General features: G+C 51.2%; 1 protein-coding gene across 3 annotated transcripts in view; it reads left to right on the forward strand.

Annotated features, from left to right (window-relative positions):
• Nucleotides 1-15,806: 15,806 nt before the first annotated feature.
• The window catches only part of PLEKHA7 (pleckstrin homology domain containing A7), a 251,647-nt gene continuing 244,017 nt past the window's right edge, over nucleotides 15,807-23,436 (forward strand). For all 3 annotated transcript variants that reach the window (XM_056115859.1, XM_056115860.1, XM_056115861.1), the window contains exons 1-3: nucleotides 15,807-15,950; nucleotides 16,407-16,483; nucleotides 16,615-16,672. In XM_056115859.1, the coding sequence (XP_055971834.1) occupies nucleotides 15,871-15,950; nucleotides 16,407-16,483; nucleotides 16,615-16,672 (215 nt within the window). In that variant the 5' untranslated portion in view covers nucleotides 15,807-15,870. The remainder of the gene's footprint in view (nucleotides 15,951-16,406; nucleotides 16,484-16,614; nucleotides 16,673-23,436) is intronic.

A 23,436-nucleotide genomic window follows, 5' to 3' on the forward strand; every position in this document is an offset into this window, starting at 1 on the left:
CTCTCTCTCTCTATCTATCTGGTCTTTTTGGGTCACACCCTGCAGTGTTCTGGGAAATGGATCGGATGCCAGGGATCAAACTTCGGTCGGCTGCATGCAAGGCAAATGTCCTACCCACTGTACTATCCATCTGACCCCTCGAAAACATTTTTTAAATCTTTAAAATTTTAACATGTACTTTGTTTTTGTTTATTTTTGACCACACCCCCACTGTGCTCAGGGCTTGTTCCTGGTTCTACATTCAGAGATCACTATTGGCAGGGTTTGGGGGACTATATGGGGTCTTAGGGATCAAACATGGGTTGGCTTCATGCAAGGCAAGCACTTTATCCGCTGTACTATTACTCCAGCCCATAAAATTGTTTTTTTTCCTAATTCTAAAAAATCTGAGTAAGTTCGTTGGTGGGGGGGGGGGGGGTTGGGAGGGATTTGAGCTGTACCAGGCTGTGCTCAGGGGCTCTTCCTGGCTCTGCGCTTGAGAGTGACCCAGTAACGCTCCAGACACTGTACGTTGACATGCCAGACGATGAACCAGGGTTGCAGAGGCTGCACACGAGACAGGCACCTTTATTCCTGTCTTTTTTCTCTGGACCCAATAATCTGTATTTATCTATTTGTTTGTTAAAAAAATCAGCGTTACCAGAGATTTTTAAAGCAAGGAATCTTATTATTATTATTTTTTTTAATTTTGCTTTTTAGGTCACGCCCGGCGATGCACAGGGGTTATTCCTAGCTCATGCACTCAGGAATTACTCCTGGTGGTGCTCGGGGGACCATATGGGATGCTGGGAATCGAACCCAGGTCAGCCGCGTGCAAGGCAAACACCCTACCCACTGTGCTATCGCTCCAGCCCCAAACAAAGAGTCTTATCATTTTTATTAACTAAAAAAATTTATTTAGGGGCCAGAGTGATAGTATAGCAGGTAGGGCATTTGCCTTAGACGTGGCCAAACCGGGTTCGATCCTCAGCATCCCATATGGTTCCCCCAAACACTGGTAGGAATAATTCCTGAGTGCAGAACCAGGAGTAACTCCTGTGCATTGCCAGGTGTGGCCCAAAGCCAATAATAATAATAATAATAATAATAATAATAATAAAAAGTAAAGTAAAGGCCCTCCCGTTGATCGTTGATTTGCTCGAGCGGGCCCAGTAACGTCTCCATTGGAGACTTTGTTGTTACTGTGTTTGGCATATCGAATACATCACGGGGAGCTTGCCAGGCTCTGCGGTGCAGGTGAGATACTCTCAGTAGCTTGCCGGGCTCTCCAAGAGGGGCGGAGGAATCGAACTCGGGTCGGCCATGTTGGCTGCGTGCAAGGCAGATGCCCTACCCGCTGTGCTATCGCTCCAGCCCAATAATAATAATAATAATAATAAATATTATTTATCGGGGGCCAGAGAGATAGTACCATGGGTAGGGTACATGACCAACCTGGGTTCCACCCCCTGTTCCCCAAATGGTCTCCTGAGCACCATCAGGAGTAAGCCCTGAGCATTGCAGGGTGTGAACCAAAACCAACAACAAAATTTTATTAATTTCTTATTTGGGGGTCACACCCAGTGATACTCAGGGCTCACTCCTGGCTCTGTCCACAGAGGTCACTCTGATGGGGCTCGGGACACCATACCTACTGCTGCGGCATCAACCCTGGGTTGGTTGTGTGCAAGCCTTAACCCCTGTATTGTTCCTCCAGCCCTCTTTGGGGTGTCAAGCATTGTCTCACTGAAGTCTCCAGACACTTTGTGAGACATTACTCACTTTTTTTTTTCTCTTTTGGGGTCACACCCACGGGTGTGGAATTACTTTTTGGCAGTGCTCAGGGGACCATATGGGATGTAGGGGAATCGAACCCCAGTTGACTACATGCAAATGCCCTCCCAGCTGTCCTATGGCTCCAGCACCCTTTCCTCACCTTCTTCCTCTTGGACTAGCCACTCAGGAGGCAGAGAGCTCTGGTTCAGCGGGAAACGGGGTGAGCTCAGGTTCCATCTGGGAGTCGTGGGAGCTCGTGTGTGTGTGTGTGTGTGTGTGTGTGTGTGTGTGTCTGTCTGTCTGTCTGTCTGTCTTCTCTCTGTCTCTGTCTTGGAGGCTGGGGATGCCATCCTGAATCTTGCTGTGGGGTGTCTTGAGCCAGAGGAACAGTGACTGGTCTTGTATGAAACCGAGCCCCGAAAGGGCGGGGCAGAGGATTTGCTTACCTTGACAGCAGAAGATAATCCTGGCCCCGCCCTCCATCGGGGTAGTCCCACTTCTCCCCTCCAGGTAAAAGGAGATAACGCTAGACCTACAGGCAAATCCTAGGGACCTTTGGCCACGGGGCGTGGTCAGAGTTGAATTTTGGTAGCTTCTAGCCCTTCCTTGCTCGCTAAACTCCCCTGCAGACACAGCCTCCTAAGGTGGTTGTCCAAGGGCCCCTCATGCTGTCACCCATGCTACCCGGGTCAGAAGCCCCCTGCCTTGTTCAGTCTGCTGCAGCCACTGGGGAGCCAGGACAGCACAGGACCCCTGTGAGGCAAGCTCCGGGGATCCAGGCTGCTTGTCCACCGGGCTCCCATTCTGGCCCTGCGGTGCTCTCTCCATCCTCCTCAGAGCTGAAGAGCAGGGTCCAACGTCAAACCTTGGACATACTCCCAGGCTCAGGAGTGAGCAGGAAGTGACCCGCACAGAGCAGACTGTAGTTGTCAATAGGTTGTGTTTTTGTTTTGGGATCACACCCAGCCACACCTGGCTCTGTACTCCGGAATTGTGTGTGTGTGTGTGTGTGTGTGTGTGTGTGTGTGTGTAACCCTGTGGAATGCTGGGGATTGAACTGGAGACTAACCATGTGTGGGGCAGCAAACACCCTACCCACTATACTATCTCTCCTGGTCCTGATAGTCAGTCGGCTTGCGCTCCCCAGTCGCCTGAGTGTTTACACCCACATTCTGTCATCTGCTAGAGACCTCAGTTCTCTGATCCTCCGACTTAGAGGTGCACAGGGTTGAGAACATGGCCACAGGATGAAACAAGAGCTGAAGATTTATGGTTTTGCTCCTTGGACTATACAGACCAAATAAAAATAAGGAGCAAAATACCCTAGAGCAGAAGTCAGGGTGTTTTCTGTTTGTTTTTTCAGGGAGGGTACATCAGGCAGTGCTCAGAACTGCTGAAGAATTACTTGTGGCAGGTCTTGGAGGGGGGAAAATGTACGATGGAGTGTCAGGAATTTACCCTGGGTCAACTGCATGCACCGTGAGTATCTTTTCAGCTATACTTTATCTCTGAAATTCAGGCTTTTTTTTTCTTAATTATTTGGTTTGGTGTTTGGGCCATACCCAGTAGTGCTCCATACCCAGTAGTGCTCAAGGATCACTCCTGATGGTACTTGGTGCCAGGGATCAAACCGGGATTGGCAGTGTGCAGAGCAAGCACCTTAACCCCTGTACTATCTTTCCAGTTCTTGTTTTCAATTCTAAGAAATTTGCAATGCTGAATTCACTTTACGCAGAGCATGAAATTCCGACTTATGAACTGCAGCAAGGCCTCCAATACCCTCTGTCTTATATCAGAACTCCATCCTTTTTGTTTTTGCTTTTTAGGTCATACCCGGTGATGCACAGGGAATACTCCTGGCTCTGCACTCAGGAATTACTCCTGGCAGTGCTCGGGGGACCATATAGGATGCTGGGGATTGAACCCAGGTCAGTTGTGCGCAAGGCAAATGTCCTACCCACTGTGCTATCGCTCCAGCCCTCCATCTTTTTTGACAAGCAAAAATATTAGAATTGTACTCAGCTGAAGATGGTGAAACTGAGGAAGAATTGATTTTTTTCCCCCATTAGCCAAAGACTGACTTATCAAGATCAGGCAATGGGCCAAGGAATTTCCCCTCCTTGATCACACACAGAAGGTGCAGGAGGAAATTGACACGACACCTTTGTCCCCACATCCAGGTGAAGCTTCTCAGGGGCGGAATGTCTTTGTATGAAATGAGAAATGTAGTAAGGAATTGTTTAGGGCCTGATAGTTTGGAGTAGATGAAGGTAGTCATAAACCTTGGGCATACATTAGAATTGCATGGAGAGGTTTTAAGATAACACTGAAGCAGCCAGTTGCAACCAATATTGCTTGGGTGAGGCCCAGACATTTCTTTAAAAGTTCCCAGAAGAGAGCCTGAGCAATAGTAGAGTGGGTAGGGTGTTGCCCTGCTCTCTGCTGACCTGAGTAGATCCCTGGCACCTCGTATGGTTCCCTAAGTATTCCTCAGGACTGATCTCTGAGCACAAAGCCAGGAGTAAGCTCTGAGCACTGTGGGATGTGGCTACAAAACAAGCAAAAAAGACCATACGTGGGGATGGAATGATAATACAGTGGGTAGACTTCTATGTTACTGTCACATCTAATTTGGTGCGTTCCTACCTGGATTCCAATATTATAGAGGTTTTTCTTTACCCAGCACGTGGCCAACCCGGTTCAATCCCTGGGACCCAATATGGCCCATTGGAACCCTGCCAGGAGTGATCCTTTGTTTTTTTTTAACTTTTGGGTCACACCCAGTGATGCACAGGGGTTACTCCTGGCTCTGCACTCAGGAATTACTCCTGGTAGTGCTTCGGGGGATCATATGGGATGCTGGGAATCAAACTCAGGTCGGCCGCGTGCAAGGCAAACGCCCTCCCTGCTGTGCTATCGCTCCAGCCCCACAGCAGTGATCCTTGAGTACAGAGACAGGAGTAAGCCCTGAGCACCATTGGGTGTGACCCCGAAACCAAAGGAGCTTTGTTTTTTGGCTCCCTGGGAACTTTGTTTTTTTTTGGGGGGAGTGGTGAGATACCCAGAAGTGCTCAGGGCTGTGACTGGTGGTCCTCAGGGGACAGTATGCTGTGTCACGATTTGAACCAGAGCCCAGACTGAAATCATGTGTAATGCAAGTCTCTTACCTGTTGTCCTACTCTCTCTATGGTAGTAATAAAGTAATTATTACTTAAAAAAATTTCCCTTTGTATGAACACCATAGTTTACAAAGTTGTTAATAACACAGTTGTTCCAGGCATTCAATATTCCAACACCAGTCCCACCACCAGTGAGACTGTCCCTCCACCATTGTCCCCGTGTCCCTAACCACCACCCAAGCCAGCCCTATTAGCAGGCACAAAATCATTTAATTTATATTGATTGTTACAATCAAATGGCTAATGGAATTATCAAAAAACACTCTCATAAAAGAAAATTTGTGAAAATTGTTATATCTCACTGTGAGGTCATTAAGTCCTTGTTTGAGGGTTTGCTGAGATGTTTGTTGCTACTTGAGCCTTCCATGTTATTGTTTAGTGAGTGTAGTTGACTTCTATGTTACTGTCACATCTAATTTGGTGTGTTCCTACCTGGATACCAATATTATAGAGTTTTTTTTTCTTTTTGAGGCACACCAGGCGATGCTCAGGGGTTACTCCTGGCTTTGCACTCAGCAATCACTCCTGGCAGTGCTCAGGGGACCATACAGGATGCTGGGAATCAAACCAGGGTCGGCCGCTTGCAAGGCAAATGCCCTATCCGTTGTGCTATTGCTCCAGCCCCAATATTATAGAGTTTTGTGGTGTCATGCATGCTCCAGAAATTCCAGGATATATAACTGGGTCTGGAGTTTGCATGGCAGTGTTGTGGAATGTGGATGTGGCTGTCAGGGCTTCTGGAAGCATGGGGGGTGGGGGCAGGAGGGCAGAGATAGGGGGACCAGAGGAAGAGGAGGCTATCTGCAGCAACTCCAAGAAGACCCCAGAGTTCTTAGCCTGAAAACTGGAATTTTTGGCAGTCTGGTGTCTCTGCAGAGATTAGTTGTGAAGCCCTGAAGCAGTGGAGTTAGGCTGTTGTTGGCATGAGGCAGCTGTAGGGTGTGAGTGTGGCTGCCAGGAGGCAGACTTGGTCCACCCCTCTCCTGAGTCCAGAAACAAATAAACAAGAGTTTTCAGCGGGGAGACTGGTGTACCCATGAATTTTTGCAGCTTGGCTTGTATCTCTTTTGAAATTAAATCCTGAGTCCAAAGAACTGAGCCCATGGATGAGCTTACGTGGTGGTGGTTGTAGGATGTTGATGTCTTTCCCAGGTCATTCAAATGAGTTATAAGGTCAGGTTTGTGACAGTGTGACCATAAAAAAACCTAGCACAGTGCTGCCTGATAGAAGTACACTGCACTTCAGGAAGGTGAGCCATCATTAGCAACTTTAAATTGCATGGTGATCAATATTTTATGAACCTAATATAATCAAAGTATTATACCAACATGTGGTTATTATAAATACTTAGAAGTGGGTTATTTTTACATTTTTCCATATTGTTTTTAAGAATCTGCTGTGTATCGATGTCGTAATACAGTGGGGTAGGGCGTTTACCTTGCGTGTAGCCAAACTGGGTTTAATCTCTGACACTCATATGGTCCCCTGGGCACCACCAGGAGTAATTCTTGAGTACAGAACCAAGAGTAACCCCTGAGCTTTACTGATAGAAACAAACAAACAAAAATCTGCTGGGTATCTTTTATTTGGGTGGGTTTTGGGGGGGAGTGGGCGGTGTATGGCGAAGGAGCCTCCAGAGATGCACTCAAAAGTGCAGGTGTAGGGCATTTGCTTGCGCGCGGTTGACCCAGGTTCGATTCCCAGCATCCCATATGGTCCCTCGAGCACAGCCAGGAGTAATTCCTGAGTGCAGAGCCAGGAGTAACCCCTGAGCATCGCCAGGTGTGACCCCAAAAAAAGCAAAAAAAAAAAAAGTCCAGGTGTTCCACCAGCAATTCTTGGCCAACTGTGCCATTAGTTCCACACAAGGACCTGAGGATGCAATGCCTCGGGGGCTCTGCAGTGTTAGGGATATCCCGGCCACCTGGCAGTGCTGGGCGCCTCTAGGGCTGCATCCAGGGATGTTTGGGAACTATGTCTTCTGGGAATCTATCCCAGGCATGTGCCTTACCCGCTGTACTATCTCCTAGTCCCTCTGAGGTACCTTATAATTAGGACACTTACAATACATACAGTGCAAACATGCCATTATTTGTTAGGCCAATGGCTACTGTTTGGGACAACGCAGAGATAGGATTGGGAGTGAGCGGTTGGAGCCACACCCTGTTTGCTCCTGGAGCTGTGCTCAGGGGTGACTCCTAGTGGTGCCTGGGGGACCATATGCAGTGCTGGGCCTACATTCATAACCCCCAGTGATGCACAAGGGTTACTCCTGGCTCTGCACTCAGGAGTTACTCCTGGCAGTGCTCAGGGGACCCATATGGGATGCTGGGAATCGAACCCAGGTCGGCTGCGTGCAAGGCAAACGCCCTACCTGTTGTGCTATTTCTCCAGCCCCAGGTCTTCATTTTTTAAAAAACTGCTTTGTCTTTTGAGTATGCTGTGTAATGGAGTAGGACATTCATTTTGTTTCCAAGTTTGGGCTGCTGCAAATAAAAGCTGCTATAGACAATCAGGTGCTATTTACACTCTTCGCTTAATCTGAGATAAATGTCCAGGTGTAGGTTTGCTGGGTCATATGGTAAGTGAATATTTAGCCCTTAAAAGAAACTTAAATCATATTCCAGGGAAGTTATACCATTTGACATTCCTACTAGCACTGTGAGTTGCTCTGCAAACTTACCAGCATTTGATCTTGTATACAGAGATATTGTATATCTACAGTACATTACAATCTAATTGATTCTAACACCTAGCACAGCAGGTAGGGCGTTTGCCTTGCACATGGCCGACCCGGGTTCAATTCCTCCATCCCTGTCGGAGAGCACAGCAAGCTACCGAGAGTATCCTGCCTGCATGGCAGAGCCTGGCAAGCTCCCCATGGCATATTTGATATGCCAAAAACAGTAAAAAGTCTCACAGTGGAGACGTTACTGATGCCCACTCGAGCAAATCAATGAACAACAGGAGGACAGTGCTACAGTGCAGTGACAGTTGACAAAAAATCAGTGATAGCCATTAGTTTTTATTAAATATGTTCTTGAGCATTTGTTGAAATCATTTTATGGTATTCTTTAATGTATTTTTTGTTGTTCTTGCATTTGGGGTCACTCCTAACTCTGTGCTCAGAGATCACCCCTTGAGGGGCCCAGGAGACCACATCCAGTGCCAAGAGTTGAACTGGGGCCCAGCGGATGCAAGGCACGGACCTTGCCTCTGTACTATCTCTCTGGCCCCAAGAGCAGCCATTAGTAATGCAGTTGGCCAGCTGGTTCAGTGTCACTGTCATGCTCTCAGCTCCCCCGTGCCCCAGAAAGCAAGAGAAGTTTCCAGGTGGCTTCCCTGGTGCCTAGAAGGTTCCATGTGGAGAGTGGAGGGCTCCAGCTGCCGAGGACAGTCCCCTTTCTGGCGATGCTGCCTGTCAGAAGGGGAGTGGCAACAGGCTAATCCGTGTACAGTCCCAGGATCCCCACGGCTGTGCTGCGCTGCATATCGTGGGGGTCCGTGTCACTCTCAGCGAGGGCTCATCCCCTGTGAGGCTGGTGTCATGTATCTTAGAGCGGGAGTCACCATGAAGATGAGATGCCTTGTTTGCTTTGAGGCCATTCCTCTCATTGGATGCTCAGTCCCAGCTGAGCCCCAGGGGGCTTGCTCAATGTGAAGATTTGGGGCAGAAACTAGGTCAATTTATTGTGGAGGTCTGCGTGATATTCCCTCTCTTGAAGAGAAGTCCATGCTGGGGGCTCTCACTGGCAGGCGGGAGAGCCACTGGTTCTCGGCTGTCTGTCTCTGACAAGGCCCCGCCAGCAGGCCGTGCCAGCTTAGCCTTGACTCAGATGTCAATTCTACATATGCTTGTAATTTAACTGGGGTTGGAGGGTTTGTACGGTAAGGGGACAGCACTGGCCTTGCATGTGGCTGGTTTAGATTGGATCCCTGGCACCACATAGGGTCCCTAAGCACCACCAGGAGTGATCCCTGAGTGCAGTCAGGAGTAAGCCCTGAGCACTGCCAGAAAGAGCCCCCAAACAAAAAAATTTGTGAATTCAACATGCATTTGTTTAATTCCTTTGGTTTTGGGGGCTCAGGGACTACACCCAGCAGTGCTCAGAGAACCCAGACTTCCCCGTTGAGCATGCACTCAGCCCACTGAGCTCTCGCCATCCCAATGCATGTTTTATTTATTCATTTATTTATTTATTTTGCTTGTTGGGTCACACCCGGCAATGCACAGGGATTACTCCTGGCTCTGCATTCAGGAATTACTCCTGAATGGTGCTCGGGGAACCATATGGGATGCTGGGTATCGAACCTGGGTTGTGTGTGTGCAAGGCAAACACCCTACTCACTGTGCTATCACTCCAGCCCCCCAACACATGTTTTAAATGGTAAAATTATGACACAGTACAAAGATGAAGACAATGAAAAAGAAATCTCTCCCCCTCACTATCACAAAAGCAACCACTTTACTTTTGCTTGTGTTTTAACCTAAAGAGTACATATATGCTGCCTCTTTTTCAGATTTACTGAGATACAACTGACTTATAACACTGGATAAGTTTCGCATCTATAGTGTGTTGATTTCATATACATACATACATATTGCAAAATGACAGGTACAGTAGTATTAGCTAACAACTTCATCACCTCATATAATTACTACTTCTTTCTTGTGGTGGGATATGTAAGACCTAGCCACTTTGTAATTTTCAAGTATAGGATGATGTCTTCAAGCAATATCATTTCCTCTAACACAATGTTGCTGGGGTGATGGATTCCCAGTTGGGGCATGTTCTACCAGAGTTGGCTTGGCTTTGTTCCATATCTTTCTTCCCCCAAGCCCGTGTTGGGGGGGGGGGTGTTTGGCCCACAGGTGTGCTGAAATCGCACTGGTGTGAGTGAGTGGGTATGAGTCCTGGCCATGAAGGGACCCTGTCCCAGGGCTGCTCCCACATGGCAGGAGTGTTTTAGGGCTTTTTTGTTTACTTGTATTTTTGCTTGTTTGGGGGCCACGCCCAGTGGTGCTCACAATTTACTCCTGGCTCTGTGCTCAGGGAATCACTTCCCAGCAGAGCTCAAGGGAAATGGGGATCAAAGCCAGGTTGACTGTGTGCAAGGCAAGTACCCTCTTCACACAGTACTATCTCTCCAACCCTAATGAGGTATTGTTAACTATAGCCACCATATTCTGCAATTTGCCCAAAATGTATTCATTTTACAACAGAACCCTCTGACCAACTTATTCCCATCTCCCCCCATGCCCAACATCATTTTGCTGTTTCTATGAGCTTGACTTTTTCAGAGTTCTAGTAAAAGTGATATCATATAGAATTTTTCTTTCTTTTATTTCACCAAGGGCATTGCCTTCAAGGTGTATCAAAAATGGAAGATTTCCTTCTGTTGTGTCTGAATCATCTCCACTGTGTTCTCCCACCTGTTCTTGTTTTTTTTTTTTGGGGTCATACCCGGCGATGCACAGGGGTTCCTCCTGGCTCTGCACTCAGGAATTACTCCTGGCGGTGCTCAGGGGACCATATGGAATGCTGGGAATTGAACCCCGGGTCTGCTGCGTGCAAGGCAAACGCCCTACCCGCTGTGCTATTGCTCCAGCCCCTCTCCCACCTGTTCTTTATCCAACCATACACACATATTTCCAGTCTTGACTCTGGTGACTCATGCTGCAGTGAGCACGGCAGTTGGGAGAGCCCTTGGAGATTGGATTTGTTTTCTTTAGATAGTTACTAAGAAGTGGGATTGCAAGAACATATATTTTTTAAAATTTTTATTAAAAGCACTGTGATTTACAAAGCTATTCATTACATCGTTGCATCAAGCATTTAGTGTTCTAGCACCACCAGTGTGACCTTCCCTCCACCAATATACCAATTCCCTCCCAATCCCAACCTTCTCCCTTTGGTACACAACAAAGTTCTTTATATTGCTTATTCCAACAAACTTTAAAACTGGCAAATACGGGGGCTGGAGTGATAGCACAGCGGATAGGGTGTTTGCCTTGCACGCGGCTGACCTGGGTTCGATTCCCAGCATCTCATATGGTGTCCCCAAGCACTGCTAGGGGTGATTTCTGAATGCAGAGCCAGGAGTAACCCCTGTGCATTGCTGGGTGTGACCCAAAAAGGAAAAAAAAACTGGCAAACAGAATGATTGGAAAATAAATTGGTAAGGGCCAATTAGTGATGACCATGTGATCTTGACCTATGTAAATAAGAAAATTAAAACCATTTAATGCAATATAAAATGCCTATTCTCATTTACATACATATGTTTTTAACTCTGGAATCTAAAGTATATTACATTAAGTTTTATTTTATACTTGGATCTTGTTATGGTAATAATCATGTCTCACCTGACAAGAGCATATCCTGATTTTACTTTTAAGTTCTTGAACTCCATACAGCTTTAGCTGTGAAAATTTTCATTCCCCCTGATAGTGTACAAAGGTTCCCCTTTCCCCTTTCCACACACCCTGGCCAATACCTGGTTTTTTTTTTTTTTTTTTGCTTTTTGGGTCACACCTGGAGATGCACAGGGGTTACTCCTGGCTCTGCACTCAGGAGTTACTCCTGGCGGTGCTCAGGGGACCATATGGGACGCTGGGAGTCGAACCCGGGTCGGCCGCGTGCAAGGCAAACGCCCTATACGTTGTGCTATCTCTCTAGCCCCAACCTGTGTTTTGTTGTTGTTGTTGTTGTTGTTGCTCTTTTTTATTTTGTGGGGATCATGCCCAGTGGTGCTGGAGATGATTCTGGCACAGTCCTCAGGGATACGTGTGACTCTAGGAATGGAGAGCATATGCCCAGTCCCCGGAGCCATCTCCCTGGCCTCTTGTTTATCTTCTGGACCGTCCTTCTCACAGGTGTGATGGATTATCTCACAGTAGTTATGATTTGCATTTCCTAGATAATTACTAGTATTGAGTGTTTCTTCACTCAATGAAAAGACACTGTTGGTCATCTATAGTTTGTCTTTGGGATAATGTAAAGCCCCATGTTACTTTTGGGGGCTGTTTTGTTGTATAAATGCCTTCCACATTGTGGATTAACCTCTGATCACATTCATGATTTGCAGATACCTTCATTGGTAAGATGCTTTTAAATTTTTTTGGTTGTTTTTTTTTTCTGTACAGCAGGTTTTTAGTTTAAGGAGACCCACATTTTTGGTTGTTTGTTTCTGGACTACAACTGGCAGTGCTCAGGACTTGCTATGCACTCAGGGAAATCTCTGCTGGCGGTGCTCAGGGTACCATATAGGGTGTCAGGAACTGAACCCATGTCAGCTGCATGCAAGGCAAGTGCTCCACCTGCTGTACTACAGCTTTGACCCAACCCACGACTTCTTTCTTCTTTTCCTCCTCCTCCTCCTCCTCCTCCTCCTCCTCCTCCTCCTCTTCCTCCTCCTCCTCCTCCTCTTCCTCTTTCTTCTTCTCTTTCTCCTCCTCTTCCTCCTCCTCCTCCTCCTTCTTCTTCATTACTTATTTTGGGCAGGGGCACACTTGGCAATGCTCAAGTGTTATTACTGTCTCTGCACTCAGATCACTCCTGGCAGTGCTCAGGGGACTAAATGGGATGCTGAGGATTGAACCCAGGACAACCGCTTGTAAGGCAAGTGCCTTACCTGCTATACTATCTCTCCAACCCCTCAACTAACTTATTTTTGTATTTGTTGACTTGCCTTATTTCACTGCAAAATCATTGCATTTTTTGACAATATATATTTTTTAAGTGGGGAATGACTTAAACAATCTACTTTCTTCTTCTTCTTCTTCTTTTTTTTTTTTTTAAAGAATTGTGCTGGTATTACTTTAAAGTCATTTCCTGGAGAGATAGTACAAAGATTTTTATTTTATTTATTTATTTATTTATTTATTTTTGCTTTTTTGGGTCACACCTGGCGATGCACAGGTGTTACTCCTGGCTCTGTACTCAGAAGTTACTCCTGGCAGTGCTCAGGGGACCATATGGGATGCTGGGAATCGAACCCGGGTTGCCGCGTGCAAGGCGAACGCCCTGCCCACTGTGCTATCTCTCCAGCCCCTATGGCACTTGTTTAGAAAGACCGTGACCCTGGTTTGAATTCTGACACTGTATATGGTCCCCCAAGATCTTCAGGTATGGTCCCTGAGCCAGAGCAAGGAGTGATCTTTGAGTACTGTTAGGTGTACCCCCACCCCCTAACAATCATTTATTACTGGCCAGAGATGATACAGGGGCTAAGTTGCTTTTCTTACTTCCCACCAACAGTGGTTCATTCCCCAAGTCCCTATATGGTCCCGAGAGCACTGCCAGGAGTGATCCTTGAGCACAGAGCCAAGAATATGCACTGGGCACCACTAGATGTGGCTCCAAAACAAACAAACAAAAAAACCCAAATGCATTCAAATTTCAAGAGCTGTGCCAAATTGCCTTTGAAGAGACAACCTCTTTATAGCCCAGCAATGAATGAGGATGTCTTTCTCTACACTGTTCATTTTTGCCGATCTACTTTCTAAAAACTAGTATCCTGGGGCTGGAGAGATAGTACAGAGGTAGGGTGCTTGCCTTGCATGCAGCCGACCTGGGTTCAATTCCAGGCATCCCATGTGTTCCCTGGAGCACTTCCAGGAATAATTCCTGAGTGCAGAGCCAGGAGTTGTAACCCTGGAGCATCGCTGGGTGTGCCCCCAAACAAAAAATAGTATCCAATCTTTATTTCATTTTGGGGGAGATTGGGCCACACATGGTGGTGCTCAGGGATCATGCCTGGCAGTGTTGGGGATGAGCTGAGCAAGACAGTATAATATAGTATCTCTCCAGTTCTGAGAGTATTTTGGGTCCTCACCTGGCAGTGGTCAGGGGCTATTCCTGGCTCTGTGCTCAGTGATGACTCCGGTGGGGTACTCAGGGGACTAGGCACCTGTGGGCCAGGGATCTAAGTGGGGTCCACCACATGCAAGGCAAGTGTCTTACCTCTAGGACTATCTCTCAGCCCATATTTATCGTATTTGGTGGTGGTGGGGGGGGAAGAAGTGGCTGCTAAATCTGGCCATTTTGGGGTGTTGTTCCTTTTTCTATGCTCAGGGATTCCTCCTGGTGGTGCTCGAGGACCATGCAGTGTAGGGAACCTAACTGGCATAGGCTACATGCAAGGACCTTCGTCCCTGTCCTATCTCTCTGGCTCTGACTCTTTATTTTAACGAATTAATTTGCTTTCGGTATTACACCTGGTTGTGCTCAGGGGTTACTCCTGGCTGTGTTGTAACTCCTGGTGGGGCTCCAGGGCCCAGAGGTGGTGCCAGGGATTGAACCCAGGTCAGCTGAGTGCAAGGCAAGTGCCCTACCCATGTACTATCTTTCCAGCCCTCAACAGCTCTTCTGAAAAACTAGAGGTCACATGGGGGCTGGAGCAATAGTACAGCGGGTAGGGCATTTGCCTTGAACGCAGCCGACCCGGGTTCGATTCCCAGCATCCCATATGGTCCCCTGAGCACCACCAGGGGTAATTCCTGAGTGCAGAGCCAGGAGTAACCCCTGAGCATTGCTGGATGTGACCCCAAAAAGAAAAAACAAACAAAAAACTAGAGGTCTCATTCTGCCCAGTGCAGCCCCTGTCTCTCCAAGGCTGCATGGGGACTTCTTCCAGACCCCAACCTCCTCTGCCAGTGCTCTGCAGGGGAAAGTGAGGAGGAGGGGATCAAGGGGGTCAGGGCTGAGTACACTACTGTGCACTCATTTCGATTTACTGAATATAAACATGCATGGGCAGGGTTCCAGGTGCCCGGACACAGCCGCGAGAGGCACGCTCAGAGAGCTTCTCTCAAACAGCTGACGCTGCAGTGTGTGCACGGATCAGCAAACAAGACAAGAGATACACAAGTCAGTGACTGAAGTACCCCCAGCCATGGCAGCCCCACGCCCCCCACCCCAACCTCCCGTATTTCTTTTCTGTATATTTATGTCCTTGTATGTTTATCATTTAAAGTGAGAGGTTAACAGTAAAGATCAGGTACACACTGACATTTGCCTCCAATGCCACTGTGTTCCAAGGGAAGGGACACAGTCATGGAATGAATGGTGTGGGGTCTCTCTTGATCAGAGGGGACAGGGGAGGGAAGGGGAGGGCACCCCAGGAACCGAGATGAGAGCAGAGAATTTGAGATCTCCACTTCCAGAGCTCCCAACTGGAACGCCACCTGGCAGAGCTCCCTCTTGCCAGGTAACCTCTTCTGAAGGGAAACGGGGGAGCCCCGGGCCCTCAGTCCCCCCACCCCCATCAGTAAGTAACCCTGTGGTCCCTGCAACCTGGGAGGTTGGTGGGGGCGCACAGCACCGTCCTGCTTCTTACCCCACTTGCACACTTGTGGGGGAGTGCAATCACGCTTAACCCAGCCTGGACAAAGCTCCTACTAGGTGCCAGGGTCGGGTTCAGCACGCTTGCGCCGCCACCGTCTCTGCCTTCACCCACCCGGGCTGTGCGCGGCGTAACCTGGATGATCCACTTTTTTTTTCTTCCCCCTTCTTCTTTCGACAGAGAAAGAAACCGAGGCGGGCCACCTGCTGCGCCTCACGGGGTTCCAAAGGAAGCCGAGTTCCGGGAAGAGAGAGAAGTTTCTGCCGCTCCAGCCGGGTGGGGGTTAAAGGTGGTGCCGGTGGTGCCTGGGTGGGGGGTGGCTGGGTTCAGGGGCGTGCGCCCTGGCTTCGGAGTCGGTCCGCGGAGCCCCCACACCGGGGTGGGGGCGGGGGGGCCTGTCCCAGCCCGGACCTGCCCCCCTCCCCGGTCCCCGGGGCCAAGGGGCGCGCGGCGGGCTGCGCGGGCGGGCGGGCGGGGAAGGCGCGGGGACAAAGGCCGGCGCGGGGGCCCCGGGACGCCGGCAGGGGACGTGGCGGCGGCGGGGCGCACGGGGGCGCCGCCGGGGCCCGCGCAGGCCGATCGGCGAACATGGCGGCGGGCGGCCGGGACACCCTACCTGAGCACTGGTCCTACGGCGTGTGCAGCGACGGCCGCGTCTTTTTCATCAAGTGCGGAGCGGGCGGGGGCGCGCGGCGCGGGCTCGGGGACGCGGGGGCGCGGGGGGCGCGGGGCTCGGGGGGTCGCGGGGCGGGTTGCTGGAGCGCTCGGGGCGCGGGGGGCGCTGGGACGCTGGGGGTGCGGGGCAGGACGGACGCTGAGGCTCTGGGGGCACGGGGGCGCGGGGGGCGCGGGGACTCTGGGGCGTTGGTGGCGCAGGGGGACGCGGGACGCTCGGGCGCGGGGGCGCTGGGGCCGCGGGCAATCTGGGGCTTTGGGGGCGCAGGAGAGGCGGGGCGCAGAGGGCGCGGGGCCGCTGGGGGGCGCGGGGGCACCGGGGCGCTGGGGGCGCGGGAACTCGGGCTCTGGGGGCGCGGGGCGGAGGGGGCGCCGGGGGCGCTGCGTTGCGGGGGCGCGGGGCGCGGGCGGCGGCGTTGACGCTAACAGGTGCACGTCTGTCCCCGCAGTGACCAGCTCCGCTGCACGACCTGGCTACACCCGCGCACCGGGGAGCCCGTCAACTCGGGCCACATGATCCGCTCAGGTGGGCGCCCGAGCGCCGTGGTCGGCCGGGTGGGCGGCTGGCGGGGTCGGCGCACGCTTGCCAAGAGGCGGGGAGCGGGGCGCGCCGGGGTGGCTCGGAACTTCGACCCAACTTTTCTCGCCTTTCCGCAGATCTGCCTCGCGGCTGGGAAGAGGGCTTCACGGAGGAGGGCGCCAGCTACTTCATTGAGTGAGTGACCGCGGCGCCTCGGGGTCTCCCCACCGCCCCGTCCCTGCGCGCCCCTACGCCGTGCCCGCTGCGCGCCCCCCGTCCTCCCGCGCCGGTCCCCGGGTGCGCGCGGGAGCCGGGTTTTGTGTGCTCGCCTCGGACCGAGAGGCGGCGGGGCGGGGTCCGCAGCTCGGCTGGGGGCTCCGGGTCCCAGATCGGTGGTAGGGTGGGGGTCCCAGATCCCGCCGGCCTGAAGGACCCTGCGGGGCGGGGAGGTGGGGCCGGAGTTTGCAGACTTGGCGCCTGCGACCCGGCGGTTGGGAGGGAATCGGGCGCGGGTGCGAACAGCGGGACACGCCTGCTCCCTGCCGCCGGATCTGGGGCTGCGTCGAGCCAGGGGAGAACCGCCAGCCCGGGAGGGTCGGGCTGGGGTTCGGGTGGGAGTGGCGGGGAGAGGAGAGTCGCACGAGGAGTTCGCAGCAGAAGCCGGGGGCTGGGGTGGGGCGCTGGGGCGGCGCGAGGGAACGGCGCTGGGCGAGCCGGGCCTGGCTGTTGGGACCAGGATCCTGGGGGCTGGTGGGCACCGCATCCCCCTCGCCCACCCCGCGGCGACTGGAGCGCGGGCTGCGGGGCCGGGTGGGGGAGGGGAGGGGAACCCACCAGCCAATGGCGTTTCTCCAGCGCTCTGCGTCTCTTGGACCGGCGCGCAAGTGGACCCGTCTTGCCTGTTTGCTCTGGACTAGCCCCTAGCGATTCCCGCACAGTCCCGAGGGCCCAGACCCGGGGGCGCTGTGGACGTCACGGCCGGGGCAGTTAAATCCAGGCTGGCTCTGGCAGAGAGTTTTCACTTTCCTCACTCTGCCGGGCCCCAAAGCTTTACAGGCCGCCTGCAGGCCTGTTGCATGCCCGCAGGTAGGTCAGAAACTGGTTTTGATTCTTTGCCTCAGTGCCTGGCACAGGGTAGGCGCGCTCGGTAAATGTTTGCTCACCCAATGAATAAATGAAGTAGTCAAAGGTCTGTAAGGTGGTCTGACTAATACTCCGCTACGCGGAGGGCTGTGAGTCACAGTGACACGCTGGCCAGCAGAGGAGCAGTATATTTGAAACATAAAGGTACTCTCAGGGAATCCCGCCCTCTCCCCTGCTTTGGAGTCCCGCAGGGTGAAGAGTGCAGGTGGACAGACCTGATTCAGAGGGTCGAGGTTTTGGTCCTCCCGCCCGCTCTGTGTATGCCAGGAAGAGAATTCCTGCGTCTCATCACTGCTTCCATTCCGAATTAGCACATTTTTCCTCCCTGCCCAGCACATGTGGTTCTTTCTGAGTGTTTTTTAGATTACAGAAATGAGTTGGGGGCTAGAGTGATAGCCCAGTGGGTCGGGCGTTGGCTTTACACGTGGCCGACATCCCATATGGTCCCCCCTCCCCCCCCAGCAGGGCCAGGAGTAATTCCTGAGTGCATGAGCCAGGAGTAACCCCTGTGCATCGCCAGATGTGACCCAAAAAGAAAAAAAAAAAGGAAGAAATGAGTGGAGCAAACAAGGCCTGGGGGTTCAAGGAGTTTATAATTTAGTGAGTAAAGAAACAGACAAGCGCTAAACAAATAAGAATTATAGCAGGGGGCGGAGAGGGCGCTTGCCTTGCACAGAGCCCGCTGGGGTTTGATCACCTGGCACACTATGTGATTCCCCAAGCCCACCAGGAATGATCCCTGAGTGCAGAGCCAGAAGTAAGTCCTGGGCACCACAGGGTGTGGCCTCCAAACCAAAAGAATAACATCAGAGAGTGGTAAGTGCTGTGCAGGAAATTAAAACAAGGGCTTGCTCGCCAAGCCGGTGTTCTGCCTTGAACATGGATCTCACTGACTTATCTCTGTGTTTCTTTGCTTGCCTGTTTCCTCCCTGGAGAAGCCCGTGTTCTCTCTCAAACATGAATCCCCTCTCTTTCTTTTCTCTCACATCTTCTTAAGCAAGTTTCAACCAATAAAAGCCACCTTGCTTCACACACACACACACACACACACACACACACACCCCAAAAGTTAAAGTAAGGACGGATAATATTAAGTGAATACATTGAAAGGCTAATGGCATTTGTTTCTTTTTTCCTTCATGGGGTCATAATGTTTAATATTAACTTTTTTTCTTTTTTTGGGGGGGGTCACACATAGCAGTACTCTGGGGGACCAACAAGTACCAGGGATTGAACCCAGACCTCTGGTGTGCAAAGCATACGTTACAGCCCTTTGGGCTAACTGCTCCCCCACTGCCAGCCTCTATAGCAGACTTTAAAAATAGGGGCCACGGAGCTGGAGCTATAGCACAGTGGGTAGGGCGTTTGCCTTGTACACAGTTGACCCGGGCTCAATCCCCAGCATCCCATATGGTCCCCCGAGCATTGCCAGGAGTAATTCCTGAGTGCAGAGCTAGGAGTAACCCCTGAGCATCGCCGGGTGTTACCCAAAAAGAAAAAAAAAGTAGGGGCCACTCCCAATGTTGCTGGACCTAGTGGTTTACGCCGACAGTTCAGGTTGGCAGTGCCACTGTGCCATACTTGAGCCCATTGGTGTTCAGTTACTACCCTAGTTGTTCTGGGTATGTGGTACCTGGGATGGGACTTAAGCCCCTGCACTTGCTACATGTGTGTGCTGCCAGTTATCATCAGAGTCCTCAACAGGTGACATTTAGGGTCTAAGGGACTGAATAGATAGCATGGGGGTGGGAGGGAAATGAGCTTTGCCTTGCATGTGACCAACCCCAGTTTGATCTGTGGCACCCTACGGGATTTCCTGAGTACCATCAGGAGGAAGCGAAAGTCATCTTTTTGGTGTATTGATCGTAACCTCATGTGCCAGGAGTTTTAGGAAGATGCCCAGTGCAGGGAGAAAGCAGCATGAGGAAAGATGACAGAGGAAGACTGGAGCGATAAAGCAATGAGTTAGAGTGCTTGCCTTGCATACCACCAATTTGGGTTCGATTCTGGGCATCCCATATGATCCCCTGAGCACCACCAGGAGTGATCCCCAAGCACAGAGTCAGGAGAGGAGTAAGCCCTGGACATTGCAAGGTGTGGCCCAACCCCCCTCCCTTTTTTTTTTTAAGAAGAGGGGCTGGAGCAATAGCACAGTGGTTAGGGCTTTTGCTTTGCACGTGGCCGACTTGGGTTCTATTCCCAGCATCCCATATGGCCCCCTGAGTACCACCAGGAGTAACTCGTGAGTGTATGAGCCAGGAGTAACCCCTGTGCATCGCCGGGTGTGACCCAAAAAGCAAAAAATAAAATAAAAAAATTAAAATTAAAAAAGATTACAGGAGAGAGAGAGAGAGAGAGAGAGAGAGGGAGAGAGAGAGAGACTTTTCAAAACTTGATTGTGAGTCCAGTGAGAAGCCATCAGAGTGCTATGGTTAGGGGACTGAGGCAGTGTGATTGATTGGCTGGGCTATTTATTTGTTTGTCTAGGGGATGTGCAGGGGATATTTCTGGCTCCCTCTTCACAAGTGACCCCTGACAGTGCTATGTGGGGCAGGGACTTTCCACTAGAGTCGAGGCAGAGAGGCTGTATACAAGGCAAGTGTCTTATTTACTGCACCCCCCCCACCCCACCCCACCCCCACCAGTCTGGCTCTGGATTGGCCTTTGAGAAGGGCCAGTGTGCTTGCGCAGAGTGGGCTGCTGGTGGGCAGTGTTGCAGGCCGGGGAGCAGTGCGAGGCGGTGGCCAGCGCATCCAGAAGGAGCAGAAGGAGGCTGGTAGCTCTGGAGACAGACCCAAGGGGTCAGCAGGAGGCCCAAAGATGATTGGATATTGTCTCTGAGAGAACGGCAAACGTCAGAGATGACTCTGAAGTGGAGGGGGCTCATCTTCTCGAGACGGGAAGACCAGGGTTTCGGGTGAGGGGAGAGCAGGAGAGCTTGTTTTGCCAGGTTACCTTGGAGACGTGACTGTGGCAGCCAGTCAGATGCAGGATTCTGAAGCCCCAGGAAGGAGAGGCCTGAGATGCATCTGGGAGTCCCAGGTATTTTTCCAGGCTAGATGCCCACGGGAGGGAAGGGTGGGCTTGAGGAGCGGCCACCTCCAGAGGAGGTCCGGGCTAAGGCGCCTGCAGTCCGAGGAGGTAGGAGAACGCCCGGGAGAGGACGAGGTTGCCGAAACTCAAGGACGAAGCCTGACTGGAATAGTGGCAGAGAAAATAGGGGGTGATAGACCGGAGAGGCTCAATACAGGCACTTAGTTTTGGGGTCTCCCACACAGTGCTGAGGAGCTGGGGTCCCTCTCGGCAACCAACGGTGGCGCAGGAGCGCAGGGAAATGCCAACCATTTGGCAGGTTGCAGTTTCTGAGAGGGCCAGAGGGAGGGACTGGGACGTGACCTGCGTGTCTTGGCCTCAGAGGGGAGCAGGAGCAGGACCCATGCTTGACAGGAGCCCGTGAGGGGGCCAGGTGGCTTCTGTCTTTCCCAAGAAGCGCTGGGTACAGGCTTGAGCTAAGGGCTGTGAGGGCTCAGTAGGAAGTAGCCTTCAGCCCCCACCTCCGCCATCTGATCCACTCACTCTTCTAGGGCAACACTATGAAGTCCCTAGGGATGACCCCTTCACTCAGCATGAGGCTCTCCAAATCCATCCACGTAGCAGCAATTGCATGATGTCATTGTTTCTTAGAGCTAAGTAGTATTCCACTGAGTGTATGGACCATAGTTTCTTTGTTATTTTATTTTTTTTAATTTAATTTTTTATTAGTGAAACACCATGAGGTGCAGTTATAGACTTACAAATTTTTGTGCTTGGGTTTCGATTATACAATGATCAAGTACCCATCTCTCCACCAGCACCCATCCTCCACCACCACGGGTCCCAGCATCCCTCCCACCCCATCCCCCCATCCCCCCCTGCCTCTGTGGCAGGGCATTTCCCCTTGTTCTCTCTCTCTTCTTTTGGGTCCTGTGTTTTGCAAGAGAGGCATTGAGTGGCAATCATGTTCAGTCTATAGTCTACTTTCAGCGTGCTTCTCCCACCCTGGGAGGATCCTCACAACACCCTTTATTTGGTGCTCTCTTCTCTATTGGTTATTTTATTTTATTTTTTTGCTTTTTGGGTCACACCCAGTCATGCACAGGGGTTGCTCCTGGCTCTGCACTGAGGAATTACTCCTGGCGGTGCTTTGGGGACGCTCTACCCACTGTGCTATTGCTCCGCCCCCTGGACCATAGTTTCTTTATCCTGTCATGCTCCTACCCCTTCCTGTGGCGGAGTATTGACCATAGTTTCATCTGCTCCTACCGCTTCCTGTGGCGGTTTCATTAGAGACTTCCAGGCTTGGAGGAACAGCCCTCCTCTTCCCCACAAGGAGTATGTTTGCTTTCTGGTCCTTAGATCTTGTTTAGTTCTTCAGCAGAAGTGTCCGAAATGAGCTGTCTTTCCCTCACAGGAATCAGCGGAGGACCTTGGCTGTGACTTGGTTTTTCCCCAGTGGACCCCGAGACTAGAAAGTTGGGTGTCATTTCCAGGATGTTCCAGTTGCTCCTGATGTTTGGCAAATGTTTGAACATTCTCCAGAGTTCATTTCTGGAAGCAGAAAACATTGGCCAAAGGCCAGTGGATTTCGGTTTTGCTTTCTGTGCTTTTGGCCCAGTTTGGGGTTCATTAGTGACACAAATGCATAAAGAATCGGTCGGGCTGACTTTCTTGTCCTCTGAGATTTATCTCCTTTCCCATGAGTCCTCAGAGAGGGAGCAAGTATCATAGTAATTGTGATAATAATGTCTCTAATAGCACCAGCAATAGCAGCGCAAGCAATTACATAATAGCCTGATCTTTTCCAGTTCTTGAAAAATGCCAGGAACTCTATTACAACTCTTATCTGATCGAATGCTCACAGCAGCAGTTTGATGAGAGAGGAACTGGTTATGAGTCCCATTTCACAGATGTGAAGACTTGTAATAGTCTTGCACGTTCCTACAACAAAGAGCAGTTGTTCCCCCCCCACACCCCCCAACATCTTTACTTTATTTGATTCTTCTAGAATCAAAGCTGCCTGGAGGCAGCCGAGTCGAAGGTATACTAGTTCTATAGAGAAGCATCTCTCAATTTGGGGCCAGGATATTCAAAGGGGACCACAGATGAAAATTGCATAACTGGGGTGGCTACAGTGTAGGACTGGAGGGTCAACTGGTAGGTCACAGGGGGGCCGCAGGAAGGAAATAAGTTTGGAAGGGGGCCACATTCAGAAAAAGGTTGAGAAACTCTGCGTTAGATGATCAAAGTCAGGTCCACAAAGGTTCAGTGATTGGGCCAGTGTCAGAGTGCGGACTGGAATGTGGGTGTTTGTCTGTGATAAGGGGACCCAGTTCTTCTCCCAGCCACAGCTGAGAGCCAGGCCTGGGCCTTGCAGGAGCTCTGTGGTCTGGGCCCTTGCTCTGAGCTATGCTGCCTGGCACTCAGGGGACCAGATGCCTCTTTGGCTTTTTTCTGGGGATAAAAGTACATTGGGAAGGCTTCAGCCCTTGGTCTCCGGAGCTGCTGGGGACGGGTGGGGGTGGGTACATGTCTGTAATAACTAAGGATTGGAGATGGTTAATTATTTCTTAGTATAACAGCCTTCGAGGCTGCTCAGGCAAGAAACCCTTGGAACTCGGGAGACAGTACAGAGGGGCTCGAGGCCCTAAGTTTGATCCTTAGTACTGCCTGACCCCTCACGACTGCTAGGTGTCGTCCAGAAGACTCCTAGGCACGCCACATGTGGCCTTGGTGGCCCCTGGCACTGCTAGGCCTCGATTCCCCCTCCACCCCCCCCA

Source organism: Sorex fumeus, unplaced genomic scaffold, assembly GCF_029834395.1.
Source record: "Sorex fumeus unplaced genomic scaffold, SorFum_2.1 ptg000030l, whole genome shotgun sequence".
NCBI lineage: Eukaryota > Metazoa > Chordata > Mammalia > Eulipotyphla > Soricidae > Sorex > Sorex fumeus.